This window comes from Chiloscyllium plagiosum, unplaced genomic scaffold, assembly GCF_037043375.1.
Source record: "Chiloscyllium plagiosum isolate Xiang-an unplaced genomic scaffold, Cpla_swu_hap1 HiC_scaffold_13, whole genome shotgun sequence".
Taxonomy (NCBI): domain Eukaryota; kingdom Metazoa; phylum Chordata; class Chondrichthyes; order Orectolobiformes; family Hemiscylliidae; genus Chiloscyllium; species Chiloscyllium plagiosum.
The window spans coordinates 16,147,317-16,166,338 of NW_028270151.1; the positions used below are offsets into that span (position 1 = coordinate 16,147,317).

Sequence of the window (19,022 nt, forward strand, 5' to 3'; positions counted from 1 at the left end):
ATAATCGCCTGTTTATTTTCTTTTTTTTTATCCCACACTACCACCTAAGTGCGGTAGTGCTTATTTTATCCCCAGCACCCATGGTGTGTGTGTGTGCAGGTGTGAGACACAGTGAAAGACACAAAGTGCACCAATCTTTATTCAATTTCCACCACCAGGAAGATAGGAAAACACCCGAGTGGCCAGTGACAAGCAGTGCCCTTCAAATCAAAGGGCAGTGCTGTGTGATCAAAAACAGTGAAGGGGAGGGTAGGGACTAAATCAAAATAGAGTTGGAGGGAATAATCGCCTGTTTATTTATTTATTTATTTTCTTGTGGGGCAGCTGGTCCAAAGACAGTCCCCTTCCCCCCTGACACCTTCAAGGAGGAGAGTCCTTGCGCGCACACGCACACGCGCACACACACACACCCAGTTCCCTCGAGGCAGCTCTGAGTGAGCAAGATGTCTGACACTGTTTTTTTTTCCTTTTTTTTCCAGAGTCTCTAACACTTCTATTTATTTTTTTTCTTCTTTTTTCCTCCCACACTACTGCTTAACTGCGGTAGAGACACCATTTTACTTCTTTTTTCCTCCCACACTACTGCTTAACTGCGGTAGAGACACCATTTTTTTTTTCTTTTTTTTTTAAATTTTAACCCCCACACTACCACCTAAGTGCAGTAGTGCTTATTTTATCCCCAGCACCCATGGTGTGTGTGTGCAGGTGTGAGACGCAGTGGAAGACACAAAGTGCACGAATCTTTATTCAAATTCCACCACCAGGAAGATAGGAAAACACCCGGGTGGCCAGTGACAAGCACTGCCCTTCACATCAAAGGGCAGTGCTGTGTGATCAAAAACAGTGAAGGGGAGGGTAGGGACTAAATCAAAATAGAGTTGGAGGGAATAATCGCCTGTTTATTTTTTTATTTTTTTTAAAATTTATTTATTTATTTATTTATTTATTTAACCCCCACACTACCACCTAAGTGCGGTAGTGCTTATTTTATCCCCAGCACCCATGGTGTGTGTGTGCAGGTGTGAGACGCAGTGGAAGACACAAAGTGCACGAATCTTTATTCAAATTCCACCACCAGGAAGATAGGAAAACACCCGAGTGGCCAGTGACAAGCACTGCCCTTCACATCAAAGGGCAGTGCTGTGTGATCAAAAACAGTGAAGGGGAGGGTAGGGACTAAATCAAAATAGAGTTGGAGGGAATAATCGCCTGTTTATTTTTTTATTTTTTTTAAAATTTATTTATTTATTTATTTATTTATTTAACCCCCACACTACCACCTAAGTGCGGTAGTGCTTATTTTTTCCCCAGCACCCATGGTGTGTGTGTGCAGGTGTGAGACACAGTGGAAGACACAAAGTGCACGAATCTTTATTCAATTTCCACCACCAGGAAGATAGGAAAACACCCGGGTGGCCAGTGACAAGCACTGCCCTTCACATCAAAGGGCAGTGCTGTGTGATCAAAAACAGTGAAGGGGAGGGTAGGGACTAAATCAAAATAGAGTTGGAGGGAATAATCGCCTGTTTATCTTGGTCAGTCAGGCCTTCTGATTAGCCCAGATTAACAACCCCAATCAAGGATCTCATAGTCATCAAGATCCACACGGTTCCAATCACCACAGGGAACGTATCATTCTGTTCAGTCAAATTATTACATTGCATCCCTCAAGCAGTTCAAGTGAATTGCATCCATATGTACGATTGATCCCTGTCAATCTTTGAAGGAGATCTCCTGGACAGGTCAGTAATATGCAATACTTTAAATGAGTCAGATGCCAGGGAGTGGATGTGGAGATGCCAGTGTTGGGCTGGGGTGGGCAAAGTGACACAACACCAGGCTATCATCCAACAGGTCTTTTGAAATAAATGAATTTTCCACTTCTCACCAAATTTTTATTTAAAGATCTAGGACGGCACGGTGGCACAGTAGTTAGCACTGCTGCCTCACAGCGCCAGAGACCCGGGTTCAATTCCCGCCTCAGGCGACTGACTGTGTGGAGTTTGCACGTTCTCCCTGTGTCTGCATGGGTTTCCTCCGGGTGCTCCGGTTTCCTCCCACAGTCCAAAGATGTGCAGGTCAGGTGAATTGGCTATGCTAAATTGCCCGTAGTGTTAGGTAAGGGGTAATACGTTGGGGTATGGGTGGGTTGCGCTTCAGCGGGTCGATGTGGACTTGTTGGGCCGAAGAGCCTGTTTCCACACAGTAACGTAATCTAATCTAATCTAATCTACTAACTGACACTCCTTTCATAAACCAAATCTGTACAAAGAATGTTACTTATTTATTTCATTATAACCTGGATGACTTCTGACTGCATCAATTAAAGCCACGAACCACAGAGGTCATTTGAACCTTTTGAGGCGACTCCACCATCCACCATCCAATATGCTCATGGCTCACCCTCTGGCTCAATGCCATCTTCCTCTAAAATCTGAAAAATACAAATCTCTTTTGTCTTCCCCAGCCTCTCTGTGATACTGAGCTCCACTATTCTCTGGATTAGATTAGCTAAAGCCGCTGCTAAGAAGGCTCACGACTGGCCATGTTGCTGAGTAAAAGCAGCTGCCTTTAAAGTGCCTCGAGATTGCGAGTGAATCCCAAGAGAAGATCAGATAAGCAGCAAGGAAGCAACCGCCTCTCCTTGGGATCAGAACAATGATTTGAATCAAGCAATCAGCTGATGACAGCACGTGTTGCCATATCTATTTAACAACGCTCTGGAAAGTTTAGCACGTCCTTGCGGCAGCTCGATGATACATTGAGCACTGATTCGGTGTAAATTCCGGTTGATCGAGAGGCTGCACGGAGACTCCTGGCCATGGGGAGCAAGCTGGTCGCGATCGCCTTGAGCAGTGCGCTGCTCGCCCACTACATCTACACCCCTCTCCCGGAGGCACTGGGCGAGAGGTGGAAGTTGATGCTGGTCGATGCTTGCTTCCGAAGTTTGGGACACCTGGTATGTGCCACTATTGACAAATGTCTCTGCAGCTATGACTCGCTCCTTGTAGCCTTTCCCTGTGTTTTGATGCTCTGGCATCGTGTAACCTGGATAAAGTTTTCAGAAGGTGATAGCTCTCGACAGAACCTAAAGCAAAACGTGATGTGGTGTAAAATGATCAGAGCTTTTGGGGGGTGGGGGGCGAATATGCTTAAAAAATATGCCCCACGGAAATTAGAAATATTTTGCCCTAATACCTTTTGTTAAAATAAACTCTCACAGCTAATGCCCAAGGACAATGTTAGCATCTCTTGTTTGCAACCTTCCCCTCGTTAGGAATTAGTAAAGTGTTCCTTTTTAATCTTTGTGAATGGCAATGCAAGGACCGTTTTCGTTTTATTTTCTGAAATGGAATGGGATTTGAATAGCGAGGAATTTAGCCGGGTGGTGTGGTATTTGTTTTGTTATGAGCTTAAAATAGCATATTTTAATATGTGTGTAGATGACAGAAATAATAAGAAATAAGTGCTTAATGTGTCCAAGATTTGTCAGCAGTCTTCAGGGATGTGTTAATCTCGAATGTGTTCATGCCTGCATTTAATTAATTGAAAACGCCCTCAATACGTCAGCTTGTCTCTGATCTGAGAATCCCTACAGCGTGAAAACAGGCCATTCGGCCCATAGCCTTCATACCAACACTGCAACCAGCATCCTGCCTGCACCCACTCCCTTACCTATGTAACCCTGCACTTTCCATCCCTAATCCGCTAGCCTGCACAACCCTGGACACTATGGGCAACTTGGCATGGCCAGTCCACCTAACCCACACATTTTTGGACTGTAGGAGCAAAGCCACACAGACACTGGGAGAACATGCAAACTCCACACAGTTGCCCCAGGCTGGAATCAAACCCAGGTCCCTGGTGCTGGGAGGCAGCAGTGCTAACCACTGAGTCTATTAACATCCCCCAATTCCTCTCCTATCCAGAATAGTTCAGTAATCTGAATGTGACAGTCTGAAAGGATTCTCATTTTAGCCTGAGCTGTTACTCTTTTAGATTAGGGTGGTGCTGGAAAAGCACAGCAGTTCAGGCAGCATCCAATGCTGCCTGACCTGCTGTGTTTTTCCAGCACTACTTCACTCTAGAATCTGGTTTCCAGCATCTGCAGTCCTTGTTTTTACCCTGTTAATCTTTTATAACTACTAATCTGATCCCTTCCTCCCTATTCCCCCGCCTTGCTCCAAAAGCACCTTTTTCCAAAATTCTGGCTCCACTATAGATAACAAAAGTTGTATTTAAGCTTCTTGCAACCACATATATTTGAGGCTTTCTATAAATTCAGAACAGTCACGACTCCCTTGGTAGTTTTCTTGCCTTCAAGTTGGACACCCACTCCAGCAGAAAAATCAAGACCTACAGTCTCAATACAGTACTGACAGAGTGCTGCATGGTCTTACCTTGTGGATGATTATTTGTGCCATGAGAACCACCTCCTACAAGTTCCCCTCGAAGTCTTGTGCAGTCCTGGCTTGCAACTGTATTCCTGTCCCCTCATAACCACTGGGTCAAATTCCAGACCAACACTTTCCCAACAGCATTGTGGGTGTATCTACATACACCATGTGGATTACAGCTGTTGAAGTGGTTCACCAATGTTTTCTTAAGGGCAGTTAAAGATGGGCAATATGTATAGGCTGAGCTAGCAATGTCTACATCCCATGGATAGATTAAAAGCAAAGCCCTCTCAGGTAGTTTTTTAAAAAAAAAAATCCTTGTTTTGAATGAGGAGAGTGGAATCCTCCTTGGTGTCCTGGTCAATACTTATCCCTCAATCAACATCACATGATCTGGTCATTGTCACATTGCTAACAATGGGAACTTGCTGCACACAAATCGGCTGCCATGTATTCCACATTACAACAGTGAGTCCCAGTAAAACACCCTGTGTTCGTGAAATATGATGTATAAATGCAAGCCTTTCTTTACTACTCAGCTTTGCACTACATTCAGAATATAGTACGGTTATCACTGTGTGACTAACAGGTTAGCACGACCTTCATTCTAAAGGCAGAAAGTGCCCGAGAAACTCAGCAGGACTGGCAACATCTTTTGTGGGGAAAGAAAGAGTTAACATTTTGAGTCCACGGCAAAGTATTGCAAACAACAAGGAGGATGTTGACTGGTTAATCAGTTGCTGATGTTGGTTCAGAGATGTGATGACATAGGTTGCATACTCTACATTTTGGAGGGAGGCTTGAACCTGTGACCTCCTGGCTCAGTGGGCAAGAGTCGGACTGTTGAGCCCCATAAAGTGATTACAAAGGCATGTTGAAAGCAGTCCAATGCATTTTTACACTGGTACAGTGGTGAGCAAATTGCAGCATTCACAATCCAAGACCAACAAAGTAGAGGTTGGCACTTGTGTTCAAAGACTCATGACTTCCAGAGAATCCGCCTCAATGGTGGCAACATTATTTTTGCATATCGGAAAAGAGCTAAATGATTTGTAGCAAACAGCTTTCCCTTTTGAATGTTGGAAGGTTTCCCTTCACATGGATTGAGTTTAGATTGTTCCAAAAGCCCAGACAAGTAATACTTAAAAGGGCAACAACACTGTGCATTTGTTTAGTGTCTTTGAGAATATAAACAATGAAAATTCCTAACCACACACTGACACAAACAAGAATAACATCAAGCTAGGGGTATTAAGAAGGTGAGAAGTTTTAAGGAATGTGAAGCAGTGAAGATAAAGCAAGGGAGTGGTATTTTTAAAAATCATCCCACAGATATTGGAAGGCCAGCATTTTTGACCCATCACTAGTTGTCCTCACTAATGATTTGGAGACGCTGGTGTTGGACTGGGTTGTACAAAGTTAAAAATCACACAACACCAGATTATAGTCCAACAGGTTTATTTGGAATCACTAGCTATCAGAGCGCTGCACCTTCATCAGGTGATTTTTAACTTTGTCCTCACTAAGGCAGTGGTCAGCTGTCTTCTTCAACCACCGCAGTTTTTGGGGTTTAGGAACACTGTTGTTAGGATTCTTGCCCACTGATAGCGAAGGGGTGAGGTTGGGGGAGCATTGATAGATTTCCAAGTCAGGATGGTGGTGGCTTGGAGGGGAGCTAGTAGGTAGCATTTATTTCCTCTCATCAAGGAAGGAGAGATTGTGGGTTTGGAAGGTGTCATTGAAAGTGCTATAGTGAGTTTGTGCACTAGTACATGAACTTGCATGCACTAAACACTACAAATATAGTTGCTGGTGGTGGGAGGAGTGACTGTTTTAGGATGACATTGATTGTCGAGGGGGAGATGTTTAGACCATTTCTTGTTAAAGATGGCTATCACCTAGCACTTGTCTGGTACAACTGTTATTGCTAATTAATTGCTACTTCTTTCAAAGAGTTATCATAGATATGACATTGGTTAGGCCACTTTTAGAATACTAGTTTTAATTCTGGTCTCCCTGCTTTAGGAAAGATATTAGTACTCTTGAAAGGGTTCAGGAAAGATTTACAAGGATGTTGCCAGGGTTGGAATGTTTGAGCTATAGGGAGAAGCTGAATAGGCTGGGACTATATTCCCTGAAGTGTCAGAGTCTGAGGGGTGACTTTATAGAGGTTATAAAATCAAAAGGGGCATGGATAGGGTGAATAGACAAGGTCACTTCTCCAAGATAGGGGAGTTCAAAATTGGAGGGCATCGGTTTAAGGCGAGAGGGGAAAGATTTTAAAAGGGACCTGTGGAGGGGTAACGTTTTCACAGAGGGCGGTGCCTGTACAGAATAAACTGCCAGAGGAAGTGATGGAGGCTTGTACAATTACAACATTTAAAAGTTATCTGGATGATCACACTAATAGGAAGGGTTTAGAGGTATGAGCTAAATGCTGGGACTAGATTAATTTAGGATATCTGGTTGGCATGGACAAGTTGGAGTGAAGAGTTTATTTCCATGCTGTATATCTCTATGACTTTGTGACAAGTCTTCCTCTTTTCCTGTGCTTTGAGCCTATATGGGCTGCACTGGAAAATAAACACAGGCACTCGTGACAGAAAAATGAGTGAATATCTCACATAATGGACAAAGTGGAACTGTGAATGGAGGATTGGCGCAATAGTTTGGAATGCTGGCAGTAATGAAGTGTAATATATACTTGTTCGCCAGCTTTGTGTGTCAAACAATCAGCTTGAATAGTTTCCCGTTAATATAAAGTGATTATTTGTAAACATTGATCCCCGACATGAAATACATCACTCTCCAATCGTAATGAACTGTTTTCAGTCAATTTCATGTGCATAACATGATGCAGCCAATCAGTATGACCCAATAAATGTGGCAAACTTTGATCTTGGTGCAAAGTTTTTTTTCCCCAAAGGAAAGGCTGGGGTTAATGCCAAGACTCTGGAATTGTCATTGTCTCATCAGTGCCTGAAGACTCTGTTGTAAACAAACTGTGTGAGAAAAATCATTGGGATGTAGACCAAGACGACACATTTCTTTGCATTTTCTTTGAGTACTTTTGCTCATTAGTTGCAATAATAGTAATGCGATTGAAAGGCTGCTTGACTCCGAACCAAGGATCTTTCAATCAGATAACTGCTTGCTAGATGATGCTTGGTGAACAATGAGATTGGGACAGGTGGAGGCACAAGGTCTTTCACAAAACCTTCAAGAATATGTCCACCCAGAGTTAGAAGCCCATGGGAGTCTGCATTCAAGATCTCCTGAATCCCTGCAGTGTGGAAGTAGGCCATTCAGTCTATTTGAAGAGGAAGTGAGGACTGGAGATCAGAGTCGAGAGTGTGGTGCTGGAAAAACCCAGCCAGTCAGGCAGCACCCCAGGAGCAGGAGAATCGACATTTCAGGCAAAAGCCCTTCATCAGGAATGAGGCTTTTTGCCCGAAACATTGATTCTCCTGCTCTTGGGATGCTGCCTGACCTGCTGGGCTCTTCCACCACCACATTCAGTCCATACTGAACATCTGAAGAGCATCCCATCATCTACTGTATCCCTGCGATCCCACATTTCCCATGGCCAATCCACCTAAATTGCACACCTTTGAAGGGTGGGAGGGAACTGGAGCACCTGGAGGAAACTCTCTCAGATGTGGGGAGAAAGTGCAAACTCCATACACAGTCACCCAATGGTGGAATGAAATCAAGGTCCCTGGAGCTGAGGCAGCAGTGCTAACCACTGAACCACTGTGCCACCCAGTCTTCCAGAATTTAGCTTCATTAGCAGTGCTGGTGTGTTAAATTAACCATTTCATTCCACCTAGACCAGTAGAGTACTTGGAGAGTACTGTCAAATGCGGATGCTTTCTGTCAGATGAGACATTAAACAGAGTTCCACTTCCCCAGTACCTGAGGATCTGAAGGCAAGAACCTGTGAATACTCGAGGCTTCTGATCGGTTTCTGTTCTGTGGCTCTTGCTGACCTCCAAACAAAAGTGGAGTGGAGGATACATCTGAAAAATTTATTTCCAATGGAGGTGAACATTCTAAGGGATCTTCATCCATCCAGTTTGTGTTGGCAAACTTGCAGAGCGCACTGAGTAATTCATCACCATTGTGTTCAGTATAAATGTATGCTGTAATTTTGATCCTAGCAATCTTTGCTGTGCTTCTAATGTCGTCAAAACAGTGACATGGGTTCTTTCACCTTTAACGTAAGGAAGACAGCAGAGAATGGGACTCTATTTAATGTCTCATCTGATGGACAGCATCCACATCTGACAGTGTAGCACCCACTCTAAATCCTACACTGGTCTAAATGATATGAAATGGTTAATTTAACGCACCAGCACTACTGATTGAAACTAGATCGTGGAAAACTGGTCAGTGTGCAAATCATTTTATGCACTGGTATTGATTTGGGAATTCATAGCTTGCCAACTTAACTGCTGTTTTTGAGGTTGAATCTCAGTCAAATTTACTTCTCATCTGACCTTTGAAATGCAGCAGATAAACAACAAGAGGAGAAGGATCAATGTCATGGGTAAACCGATATGGCTTTCCAGTGCTAGAATTAGACATAAGGATTTCATAAGATTATGATCCAGGACATGCTGCTAAAAACAGCACATCACTTTAGAAGTGTATGTAAATATTGAAATCACTAGTTTTATGAAGAGGTCAATTTTCCTTTTGTTTTTGAAGGGACATTGTCACTTTACATCCTAACAAGAAAGCATCATTTTATCACAAGGTGGTACAGACCAGTAATGACATTGTAGTTAAATAGCCTGTGCATCTATTGCTTGTCAAGCTTGTTGTGAATCAGCTCTAGTTTTGTCACATTTCATTTTATATTAATTAAAACAGTTTCAGCTTTGGGCTTTCGGAAATAATTTCATTCTTGCTTCTGTAGAAACTAGGAGCAGGAGTAGGCCATTCTGCCCTTTTGAGCCTTGCTCCTTCATTCAGAATGATCATAGCTGTTGCAGTATTTCAGAGTTAAAGATCACACAACACCAGGTTATAGTCCAACAGGCTTAACTGGAAGCACTAACTTTCAGAGCGCTGCTCTTTCATCGGGTGGTCTGGTGTTGTGTGATTTTTAACTTTGTACGCTGCAGACCAACACTGGTATCTCTGAATCATGGCTGTATTTCCATGCTATGTTCTTGCTTTACCCCACGCCAATGAAGCCGCTAGAGTTTGAAAACTTTATCTCCTCCTTGAATATACCATGTCATGAATATATGTCTTTCAATCTCATATTGGCTTTACGCTGAACCTAAAATTTGGCAGTGATTTAAATGTCTATTGGCTTTATTATCCCTGGTCAGAGACAGGGGTGCGTTCTTAGTTGTAGTTGGGGCCTGTAGTTTTTGCTGTCCCCTTAGTTGTCCTTTACAGTTGATAGGTTCTGTTCCCGACAGCAGAGTGCCTGGATTTGACTATTTAGAGTCAATTGTGTTCGGGTAGGACAGAAATCACACAGACCCTGTTGGCAGGTTTTCTCTAACAGCTATCAACTCTACTTTAATCACCTGATGGTGCCTTTTGTTTTAACTAATCACAGATAGATCTTGAACCCAGTTTAACAAAATCAAAAATTAATTATAGCAAGATTCGAACTTGTGCTCAAATTGATTATTAGTCCAGTAACAGTGAGTAAACTACTATACAATACTTTAAAAATAAACTTGAGTTGCCAATAGCACATTTTTCCCTGCTGTTGCTGATCCCAGACCAAAATTTAACAGGATGACTACAACTTTACATTCACCCTGCTCAATTATGTTTTGATCTGATTCGCTGCTTCTAGAATATTGATGAAATGGACTAAAGCATTTCTTCATTCAAGTCCATTCCAAAGAATTGAAAGCAAAATCTAGGCTAAACCTGCAGTGCAGTATGAAATGGCTGGTGTGTTGCTAGCAGTGTTGTTTATCAATGACACATGAAAACAAAATTCTATCTGACCACTCAAGAGTATAAAATATTGCCAGTAATATCTCAAGGAGGAAATGGGGGATTACTTTCTGCTTGGTTAAAGCAGAAGATCTGACTGTTGCCACTTTGTGGCTGTGGGGCACGTTTTTCTGTGGTTTTGTGTTGTGAATAACAGACAGCGAATTCCCTTGCAGAGCTAACCTGTCAGTTTCTGTCACCATCCAATTGTCAGCATGAATGAATACACAGTCTGAACAAAAGTTAATGAGCCAGCTCATTCATTATGCTGCCTTCTGTTACTGCATTTGTGTATGATGTGGAAGTGCTGGTGTTGGACTGGATCAGGAGTCACACCACACCAGGTTATAGTCCACCAGGTTTATTTGAAATCACAAGCTTCAGAAGTGCTGCCCTTCTCGGGTGAAGTGATAAAGGAGCAGCGCTCCGAAAGATTGTGATTTCAAAAAAAAAGGTTGGACTATAACCTGGTGTTGTATGACTTCTGACCTTGATTTTGCGTAGTTTAACATTGTTTTAAGGAGCTTATTTACTTAACAAAGCACATTGGAAAATAGAGCAGGCCATGACTCATTGAGTCTACTCCGCCATTCAGTAAGGTCACCTCAGCTGCAGTTTATCTCCTATTCTGAGATCCCCTGATTTCCTTCCTCGAATGTGAAAATCCATATCTGCTTTGATTATCAATAATCAAAGCTCTCTGGAGGGTTGTCAAGATTCATTTGAATTTGAGTGAAGGAATTTCTTCTCTGCTGGTAAATTCCCTTTTTTCTGAGAGCATGATCCTTTGCTCTAGTTTCCAATCAGGGGAAAAAGCCTAAGAAATGGATATTACATGTATCAATAAGATCACCTGTTATTCTTAACTCCAGAGAATATATGCTCATTCTGCTCAATCTCCCTTCCAGAGAAGGATCCAGGAATCGGTCCAGTGAACCTTCTGTTGCATCCCCTCTATTACATTCAACTGCAAGCAGTTTTGGTTGTCTTTACCAACCTGACCTATGGAGAATAAAACTGCATGCAGTACTCACCGAGGCCCTGTATGTATGAACATAGGAGCATTGGCCAAGTTGCAGATAGTGAGGAGGATTGTGAAAGGGTAGAGCTGGATATAGATTGCAGATTTGGGTAGAGAAATGGCAGGTGGCGTTTAAACCAGACAAATGAAAAGTTTGGAACATCAAATTCAGGGGTGAATTATGCAGGTGCTTTAGGGACTGAATACAGAGGGATCTGGGCATACAGGTCCACACGTCTCTGAAAATGGCTACACAGGTAGATAACGTGGTTAGGAAGGCATACAGCACACTTGCCTTCATCGGCTGCTGCTTGAATAGGAAAGTTGGAAAGGTTTGTTGCAAAACTTTAGTTAGGCCACGTTTGGTATCTTGTGTGCAGTTCTGGTTATCATGCTACTACTCAAGAATATTCACACACCTTTTCCCTAACCTCAACATCCCTCAGGTCCCTCTGTTTGGTAAATACTAATGTAAAGTACTTGTTAAGATCTCCTCTGGCTCCACACATAACCTTTGTCCTTTATGGATGAAGGTTTGCTCGTTGAGCTGGAAGGTTCAGTTTCAGACATTTCGTCACCATACTAGGTAACACTTTCAGTGAGCCTCAGGATGAAATACTGCTGGTGTTTCCTGCTTTCTATTTATATGTTTGGGTTTCCTTGGGTTGGTGATGTCACTTCCTATGATGATGTCATTTCCTGTTCTTTTTCTCAGGGGGTGGTAAATGGAGTTCAAGTCAATCTGTTTGTTGATAGAATTCCGGTTGGAATGCCATGCTTCGAGAAATTCTCATGCGGGTCTCTGTTTGGCGTGTCCTAGGATGGATGAGTTGTCCCAGTCGAAGTGATGTCCTTCCTTATCTGTATGTAAAGATACTAGTGAGAGTGGGTCATGTCATTTTGTGGCTTCCTCCTTTTATCCTTGAGTGGGACTACTCTTTTCCAAGCCCCCCTCTTGCTTCTAATATTCATATAAAAGGCCTTTGGATTGTCCTTAACCCTGCTGGCCAAGGACATTTCATGGCTTATTTTAGACCTCCTAACCCCCATTAGAGCTCCTTCCTCCTCTCTGTATATTCTTCAAGGACTTTGTAGGAGCAAGCTTCTGCAAATGCTGGCATCTGAACTGAAAACAGAAAACTCTGGCAATCACAGCGGGTCAGGCAGCATCCGTGAAGAGAGCAAACAAATGTTTTGACTCCTAAGTAACTTTTCTTCAGAGCGAAAGTGAAGTGTGATGATGACTTTGTCTGTCTTTAGTTACCTAGACATCAGGTATGCTCCCTTTTTGTTGACTAAGCTGAATTTCCCCATGATCCAAGGCTCCTGAATCCTACCGTTCCTGTCCTTCATTTTCACAGGACATGCCTGTCCTTGAACTCTAATTGACTGGTCTTTAAAAGACTCCCACATTGTCAAAGTGAATTTACCACAAACAAGCAGCATCCAATCCACATTCTCCAATGCTTGCCCAAGCCAGTTATAGTTGGCCTTCCCCCAGTTTGACACCTCCACCCGAGGTCCACTCTTGCCCATATCTATAAGTATCTATCTGAAGATGTATAGAATTATGGTCACCATCCCCAGAATGCTCCCAATTGGAAACTTTGATCACCTGGCCAGGTTTATTTCCCAATACCCGGTCCAGTACCACCCCCTCCCTTGTTGGACTTTCAAGGGCGGCACGGTGGCACAGTGGTTAGCACTGCTGCCTCACAGCGCCAGAGACCCGGGTTCAATTCCCGCCTCAGGCGACTGACTGTGTGGAGTTTGCACGTTCTCTCCGTGTCTGCGTGGGTTTCCTCCCACAGTCCAAAGATGTGCAGGTCAGGTGAATTGGCCATGCTAAATTGCCCGTAGTGTTAGGTTAGGGGTATGGGTGGGTTGCGCTTCGGCGGGGCGGTGTGGACTTGTTGGGCCGAAGGGCCTGTTTCCACACTGAGTAATCTAATCTAATATATACTAAATCAAAAAATCACTCTGGATATTCCTCGCAAATTGCTCCCCATCCAAACCTCTGGTATTAAGGGAGTCTAAAAGATCGATATCCTGGAATGTTAAGCTGCCAATCCTATCCCTCTTTCAAACATAGTTAACGCATTTTCTCCTACTCTTAGCTTTTTTTTTACCTATCTACCCTAGCCTGCTATCCATAATCTTCCTTGTTTATCTAGCCCTTTCATGCATATATAGATCATGTGCAGTCTTTCCACCTATCTGATCACCTTAACTGCATTTCCCCTCACCCCCTCCCCCACACACACCTCGACCAAACTTGGGCTTCAGCATAAATAACAATCTTTCCCCTAGCTACTAACACTTCTGACGAAGAGTCCCCAGACTTGAAACATTAACTCTGCTTTCTTCCCACTGATGCTGCCAGACCTGCTGTGTTTCTCTGGCAGTTCCTGTTTCTGTTTTACATCCCTTTTTGTAGCTGCTTAGTGTCTTGTAGTTTAAATTCTCACCTAGCTTTGCATCATCAATTAACTTGAATACGTTGTACGACACTGTAGTTTTAAAAAGAAATTGCTATTTAGCAGATATGCAGTCCAATAAAGAAATGTCTTGGCCAATGACCAGTGGATATGGATCATTCACTTCTGGGCAAAGATTGTTGCAAATGCTTCAGCATTATCCTTTGGATTAACTTGCTGGGCTCCCCCCACCATTGAGGAAGGGGATATGTGTGGAAGAAACCCATCCTAGTGCATTGTTTAATTGTCTACCATAATTTGATATAGCAGGACAGAATTTAGCTTTGATCTGTTGGTTGTGGAATCGTTGAGCCCTTCTATCAGTTGTAGCTTATGTTGCTTGGCACTCGAGTCATCCAGAGTTATAGCTCTGCAAGGTTTGCCAGCTTTGCCTGGTGCTGTTTCTGACATGCCCAACTGAACTTCTCATTGTGCCACGTTTTAACCCTGGGCTTGAGATAACTGTGGCATGGCTGATATGCCAGGGCATGAGGTTGCAGGTTGTGTTGGAGTGCAATTCTGTTGCTGGCGATGGCCCAACAAGCCACATGGATGCCCGTCTTGAGTTCTTAGATTTAATCAAAGTCGGTCTGATATGGCAGGGTGATAGTGCCACAGGGAATGGTGGAGGGTATCCTCAATGTCAAAGCAGGACTTTCCCTCTCACAGGACTGTGTGCAGTTGCCTCTTCTACCTCATCTGTCAGGGGTAGATGCATCTGCAGCAGGTCGATTAGTGAGGATGAGGTCAAGTATATTTTCCCTCTTGTCAGTTCTCTTACCGTGTGCTGCGGACCCAATCTTTCAACTGTGTCCTTTTGAATTTGATCAACTCAGTCAGTAGTGGTGCTGTCAAGCCAGTTTTGATGATGAATGTTACACTACCTCACCCTGAACATCCTCTGCTCCTTTACCCTGCCAGTGCTTCCACTAAGTGGTGCTCAACATAGAGGTACACTGATTAATCTGCTGTGTTGGGTGCTATGTGGTAATAAGCACGAGGTTTCTTTCCCTATGTATGACCTGGGACCATGAAGGTTCATTGTGTCTGGAGTCAACTTTGAGGTCTTCAAGGACAACTCCCTCCCATCTGCCATCTTTAGTGGTATTGTCTACAAGGTATGACATGAGGATGACTGTCAGACTGTTGCTTGACCCATCAGCTTTAAGATGAGAGGGGAAAGATTCAAACGGGACTTGAGGGGCAACTTTTTCACAAAGACGGTGGTACATGTATGCCTTGAGCTGCTAAAGGAAGTGGTAGAGGCTGGTACAATTACAACACTTAAAAGATACTTGGAGAGGTACCTGATAGGAAAGGTTGAGAGGGATATGGGCCAAATGCAGGCAAAGGCTACTCGTTCACTTTAGGAAACCTCATCGATATGGATAAGTTGGGCTGAAGAGTCATACAGCGTGAAAACAGGCCCTATCACTTACCCAGCCATTTGAGAGATATGCATTGCACTGGGTTAACACTTCAAAAGGGCCCTTCTAGCAGTGAAGAACTCAATCAGTAGTGCTGCAGACAGCCAACTCACATTGACTTGATCCAACAATTGTTTAAAGCCATGTTGGAGTGCTTTCAACTGAGCCACACAAACTTAATAGTATGAGCATATCTGAATTTAAGATCAAATGTGATTTTGCCTAATAAGAAGCCCAATTTGCCAGCATTGCATGCTTAAAGGATATTATCAGACAACAAGATCTGCCTATCTGAATAAAGTTAAAAATCACACAACACCAGGTTATAGTCCAATAGGTTTATTTGGAAGCACTAGCTTTTGGAGTGCTCGCTTTCCTTTGAATATGTAAGTCTAGACCATGCAATCAGCTGACTATTAAGATTCGCAAGCACATGATGAAGATGTAATAGAAAACAAGAGATGTCACTATGAGGCACAATGAAGGTAGTTGTCAATAGTCTACATTTGGAGCAGATAACAGCATTTCCATTGTCTGATTTGCATTATTCACTGTCTCTTTTACCAATGTTCTCCATTTAAGCCTTTTATAATGTAATGTACTTCACTGCTGTCTGAGTTTATCAGCGGCTGAGATCTCAGCCATGCCTTTGTTACATTTAGACTTAACTATTTCAATCTCCCACATTTCTTCCTTCTGTAAACATGATCAGCCGAGCAATCAGAAAATAGAAAATTTTCACTCGATCCTATTATTTTTCCAGTCAAAAGTGTCAACGTGCCTCACTGCTTATACTGCTGTGTGCTTCTTAATCACCCTTACCCTGTGCAGAATGCAATGGATGGGGTATTCTGTACAGTTACAACTTACATGGCGAGCTGAAGTCCTACTTTACATTCTCCAAATTTCCCAGTGACATCAATGGTGACATTTGACTTGCCACAGAGAGTGAATCTGCAGGGTGGGGGGAGTGGAAATGTGAAATCACACAGACCATAAAATGTCCAAGACAGGAACTGTTGTGGTCAGCTGCCTTGGAGGATTGACCCCCTCAAAAACAAAATGCTTCACCTGGGTTTGTTTTACTTTCCAAGTTGTCAGTTGTTTTGAAACCATTTCTCAGCCTTTCTGGGTTTTGCAGTTGGAGCCATTACAGAGGTTGCACAGGCCCCTGGGGTTTCCAGGCTGAGCACTGACTGACAACTGAGCCTTTGACAGGTTTCTTCAGTAGTTGAGCAGTGTCCAGATGCACCACCTTTCCAGCAGAGAGCATTGGATAGAAGTCAAAGTTACAGCCCTGTCTGGGATCAAATACAATGCTCTTAATTGCTGTTTGTTCACATTCTGCAGGCAGAGTTGGGGATGGGCTTATCCCCCTCTTTTTTTAACAAGGCACACTTAGCATATTCTGTGTGACCCTTCTAATGTTCTCAATGCAACATGGCAACAGACAGGGGATGCAGGCATTTGATTGTCTAGGAGGGGCAGTGTTTGGGGCCTTCCACTCCTCCTAGTTATGCCTGGGGTGGGAACCCCGTGGACACTTTGACTACCTTCTGGCCAGGATGCTAATTGAGGCCCTTAAGTGGGCAGGGAAAATCCTTTACAGGGAGCCTGAGAAACAATTTTTATTTTAAATTCTGTCACTGAATCTATTTCCAGTCCTTTTGTTGCCCTTGAGAAGGTGGTGATAAGCTACCTTCTTGAACCATTGTAGTCCACTTTGTACAACAATGCTATTAGGGAAGGAATTCCAGCTTTTTATCCAATGACACTGGCAGAATGGCAATACATTCCAAGTTAGGTTGGTGAGTGACTTGGAATGGAATTGAAGGTGATGGTGTTCCCATTTATATCCTGCCCTTGCCTTTCTAGTGATCTGGGGTTTGGAAGATGCTGTCCAAGAAGCCTTGGTAAATTTCTGCATTGCATCTTGTAGATGGTAAGTGCTGCAGGTACTCCATACCAGTGGTGGGGAGAGTGGATGCTTGTGGATGTGATAGCAATCAAGTGGGTTGCTTTGTCATGAATGGTGTCCAGCTTCTTGTGGTGTTTGGAGGTGAAGTCATCCAGGCAACTGGGGAGTATTTTGTTCCACTCTTGTAGATGGTGGACCGGTTTTGGGGAGTCAGGAGATGAGTTGCTCACTGTAGAGTTCTTAACCTCTGACCTGCTCTTGATTTGTGGTCCATGTAAACCCCTGGTAGTTGTTTGTGGGGATTCTATGATGGATGCTATTGAATATTAACGGGCAATGTTAAGATTCTCCCTCTGAAAATTGTCAGACATTTGTATGGCTGACATTGTTTTTGGGATTATTGAGAGGAAATGGAGAAGGGGTAGGAAAATGGGTTGAGTGGTCCTACTTTCAAAGCTGTCATTGAGGGATATAGGATTAAGAGGGGAAGTATTGAGGGCCACACCTGGTTCCTCCAGCCTCTTCATCTAGTGACCTCTCACTCACCTGTGGCCTGGTTCTTTGAGGCTAAGCCTCTGCTAAATGCATTATTGCAGCTGCCATACTCCCTGAAGGGTATTGGAAAATTGTCAACCTCCAATCTGCTAGTAGCACATACTGTGTGGTGTGGGATAGTTTTCACCGCTGGAGTTCTAAACGCTGGGGTAGAACTTGATTCTGACAAGTGGATGAGATGACTGTTTAAAAGGGAGTGCGGCAAAAGAGGGGAAATTACAGACTGATTAGCCTAACCTCGGTCATGGGTAAGATCCTGGAATCCATTGTGAAAAATGCGATTTCTAAATACTTGGTAGTAAAATAGGGCAAAGTCAGCATGGTTTCATCAAGGGGAGGTCATGCCTGACAAATCTGCTAGAATTATTTGAGAAAGTAATGGGCAGGTTAGACCAAGGAGAGCCAGTGGATGTTATCCAACTGGATTTCAAGAAGGCCTTTGGCAAGGTGCCACACAAGAGGCTACTGAGTAAGATAAGGGCCCATGGTGTTAGAGACAAGGTGCTGGCATGGATAGAAGCCGGTTGTCTGGCAGAAAGCAGCGGGAGATAAGAGTCCTTCTCAGGATGGCAGCTTGTGACAAATTGTGTTCTGCAAGGCTCAGTGTTGGGACCATAACTTTTCACTTTTATACGTTCACAATCTCTATGAAGGAACGGAGGGCATTCTGGCTATGTTTGCAGATGATACAAAGACAGGTAGAGGGACAAGTAGCATTGAGGAGGCGGGAAGGCTGCAGAAACATTTGGACAGATTAGGGGGAGTGTGCAAAGAAGTGGTAGATGGAGTACAACGTGGGAAAGTGAGGTCATACACCTTGGTAGGAAGTATAGAGGCGTGGACTATTTTCTAAATGGGGAGAAAATTCAGAAGTCTGAAGTGTAGAGACTTAGGAGTTCTAGTCCAGAATTCTCTCAAGGTAAACTTGCAGGTTGAATCAGTAGTTAGGAAGGCAAATACAATGGTAGCATTTATTTCGAGAGGAATTGAATATAAAAGCAGGGATGTACTTCCGAGGCTCAATAAGACTCTGGTCAGACCACATGTGGAGTATTTTGCAGAATTTTGGGCCTCTCAGCTCAGGAAGGATGTACTGGCCTTGGAGTGTGTTCAGAGGAGGTTCACAAGAACGGTCCCAGGAATGAACAGCTTAACATCTGAGGAACATTTGAGGACTCTGTGTCTATACTTGATGGAGTTTAGAAGGATGAGAGGGAACCTAATTGAAACATACAGAATACTGAATGACCTGGACAG

At 43.4% G+C, this 19,022-nt stretch overlaps 1 protein-coding gene across 1 annotated transcript in view; it reads left to right on the forward strand.

Moving 5' to 3' along the window:
* Positions 1-2,549: 2,549 nt before the first annotated feature.
* The window catches only part of aadac (arylacetamide deacetylase), a 65,105-nt gene continuing 48,632 nt past the window's right edge, over positions 2,550-19,022 (forward strand). The window contains exon 1 of the mRNA XM_043702721.2: positions 2,550-2,959. Coding sequence (XP_043558656.2) covers positions 2,822-2,959 — 138 coding nt within the window. The 5' untranslated portion in view covers positions 2,550-2,821. The remainder of the gene's footprint in view (positions 2,960-19,022) is intronic.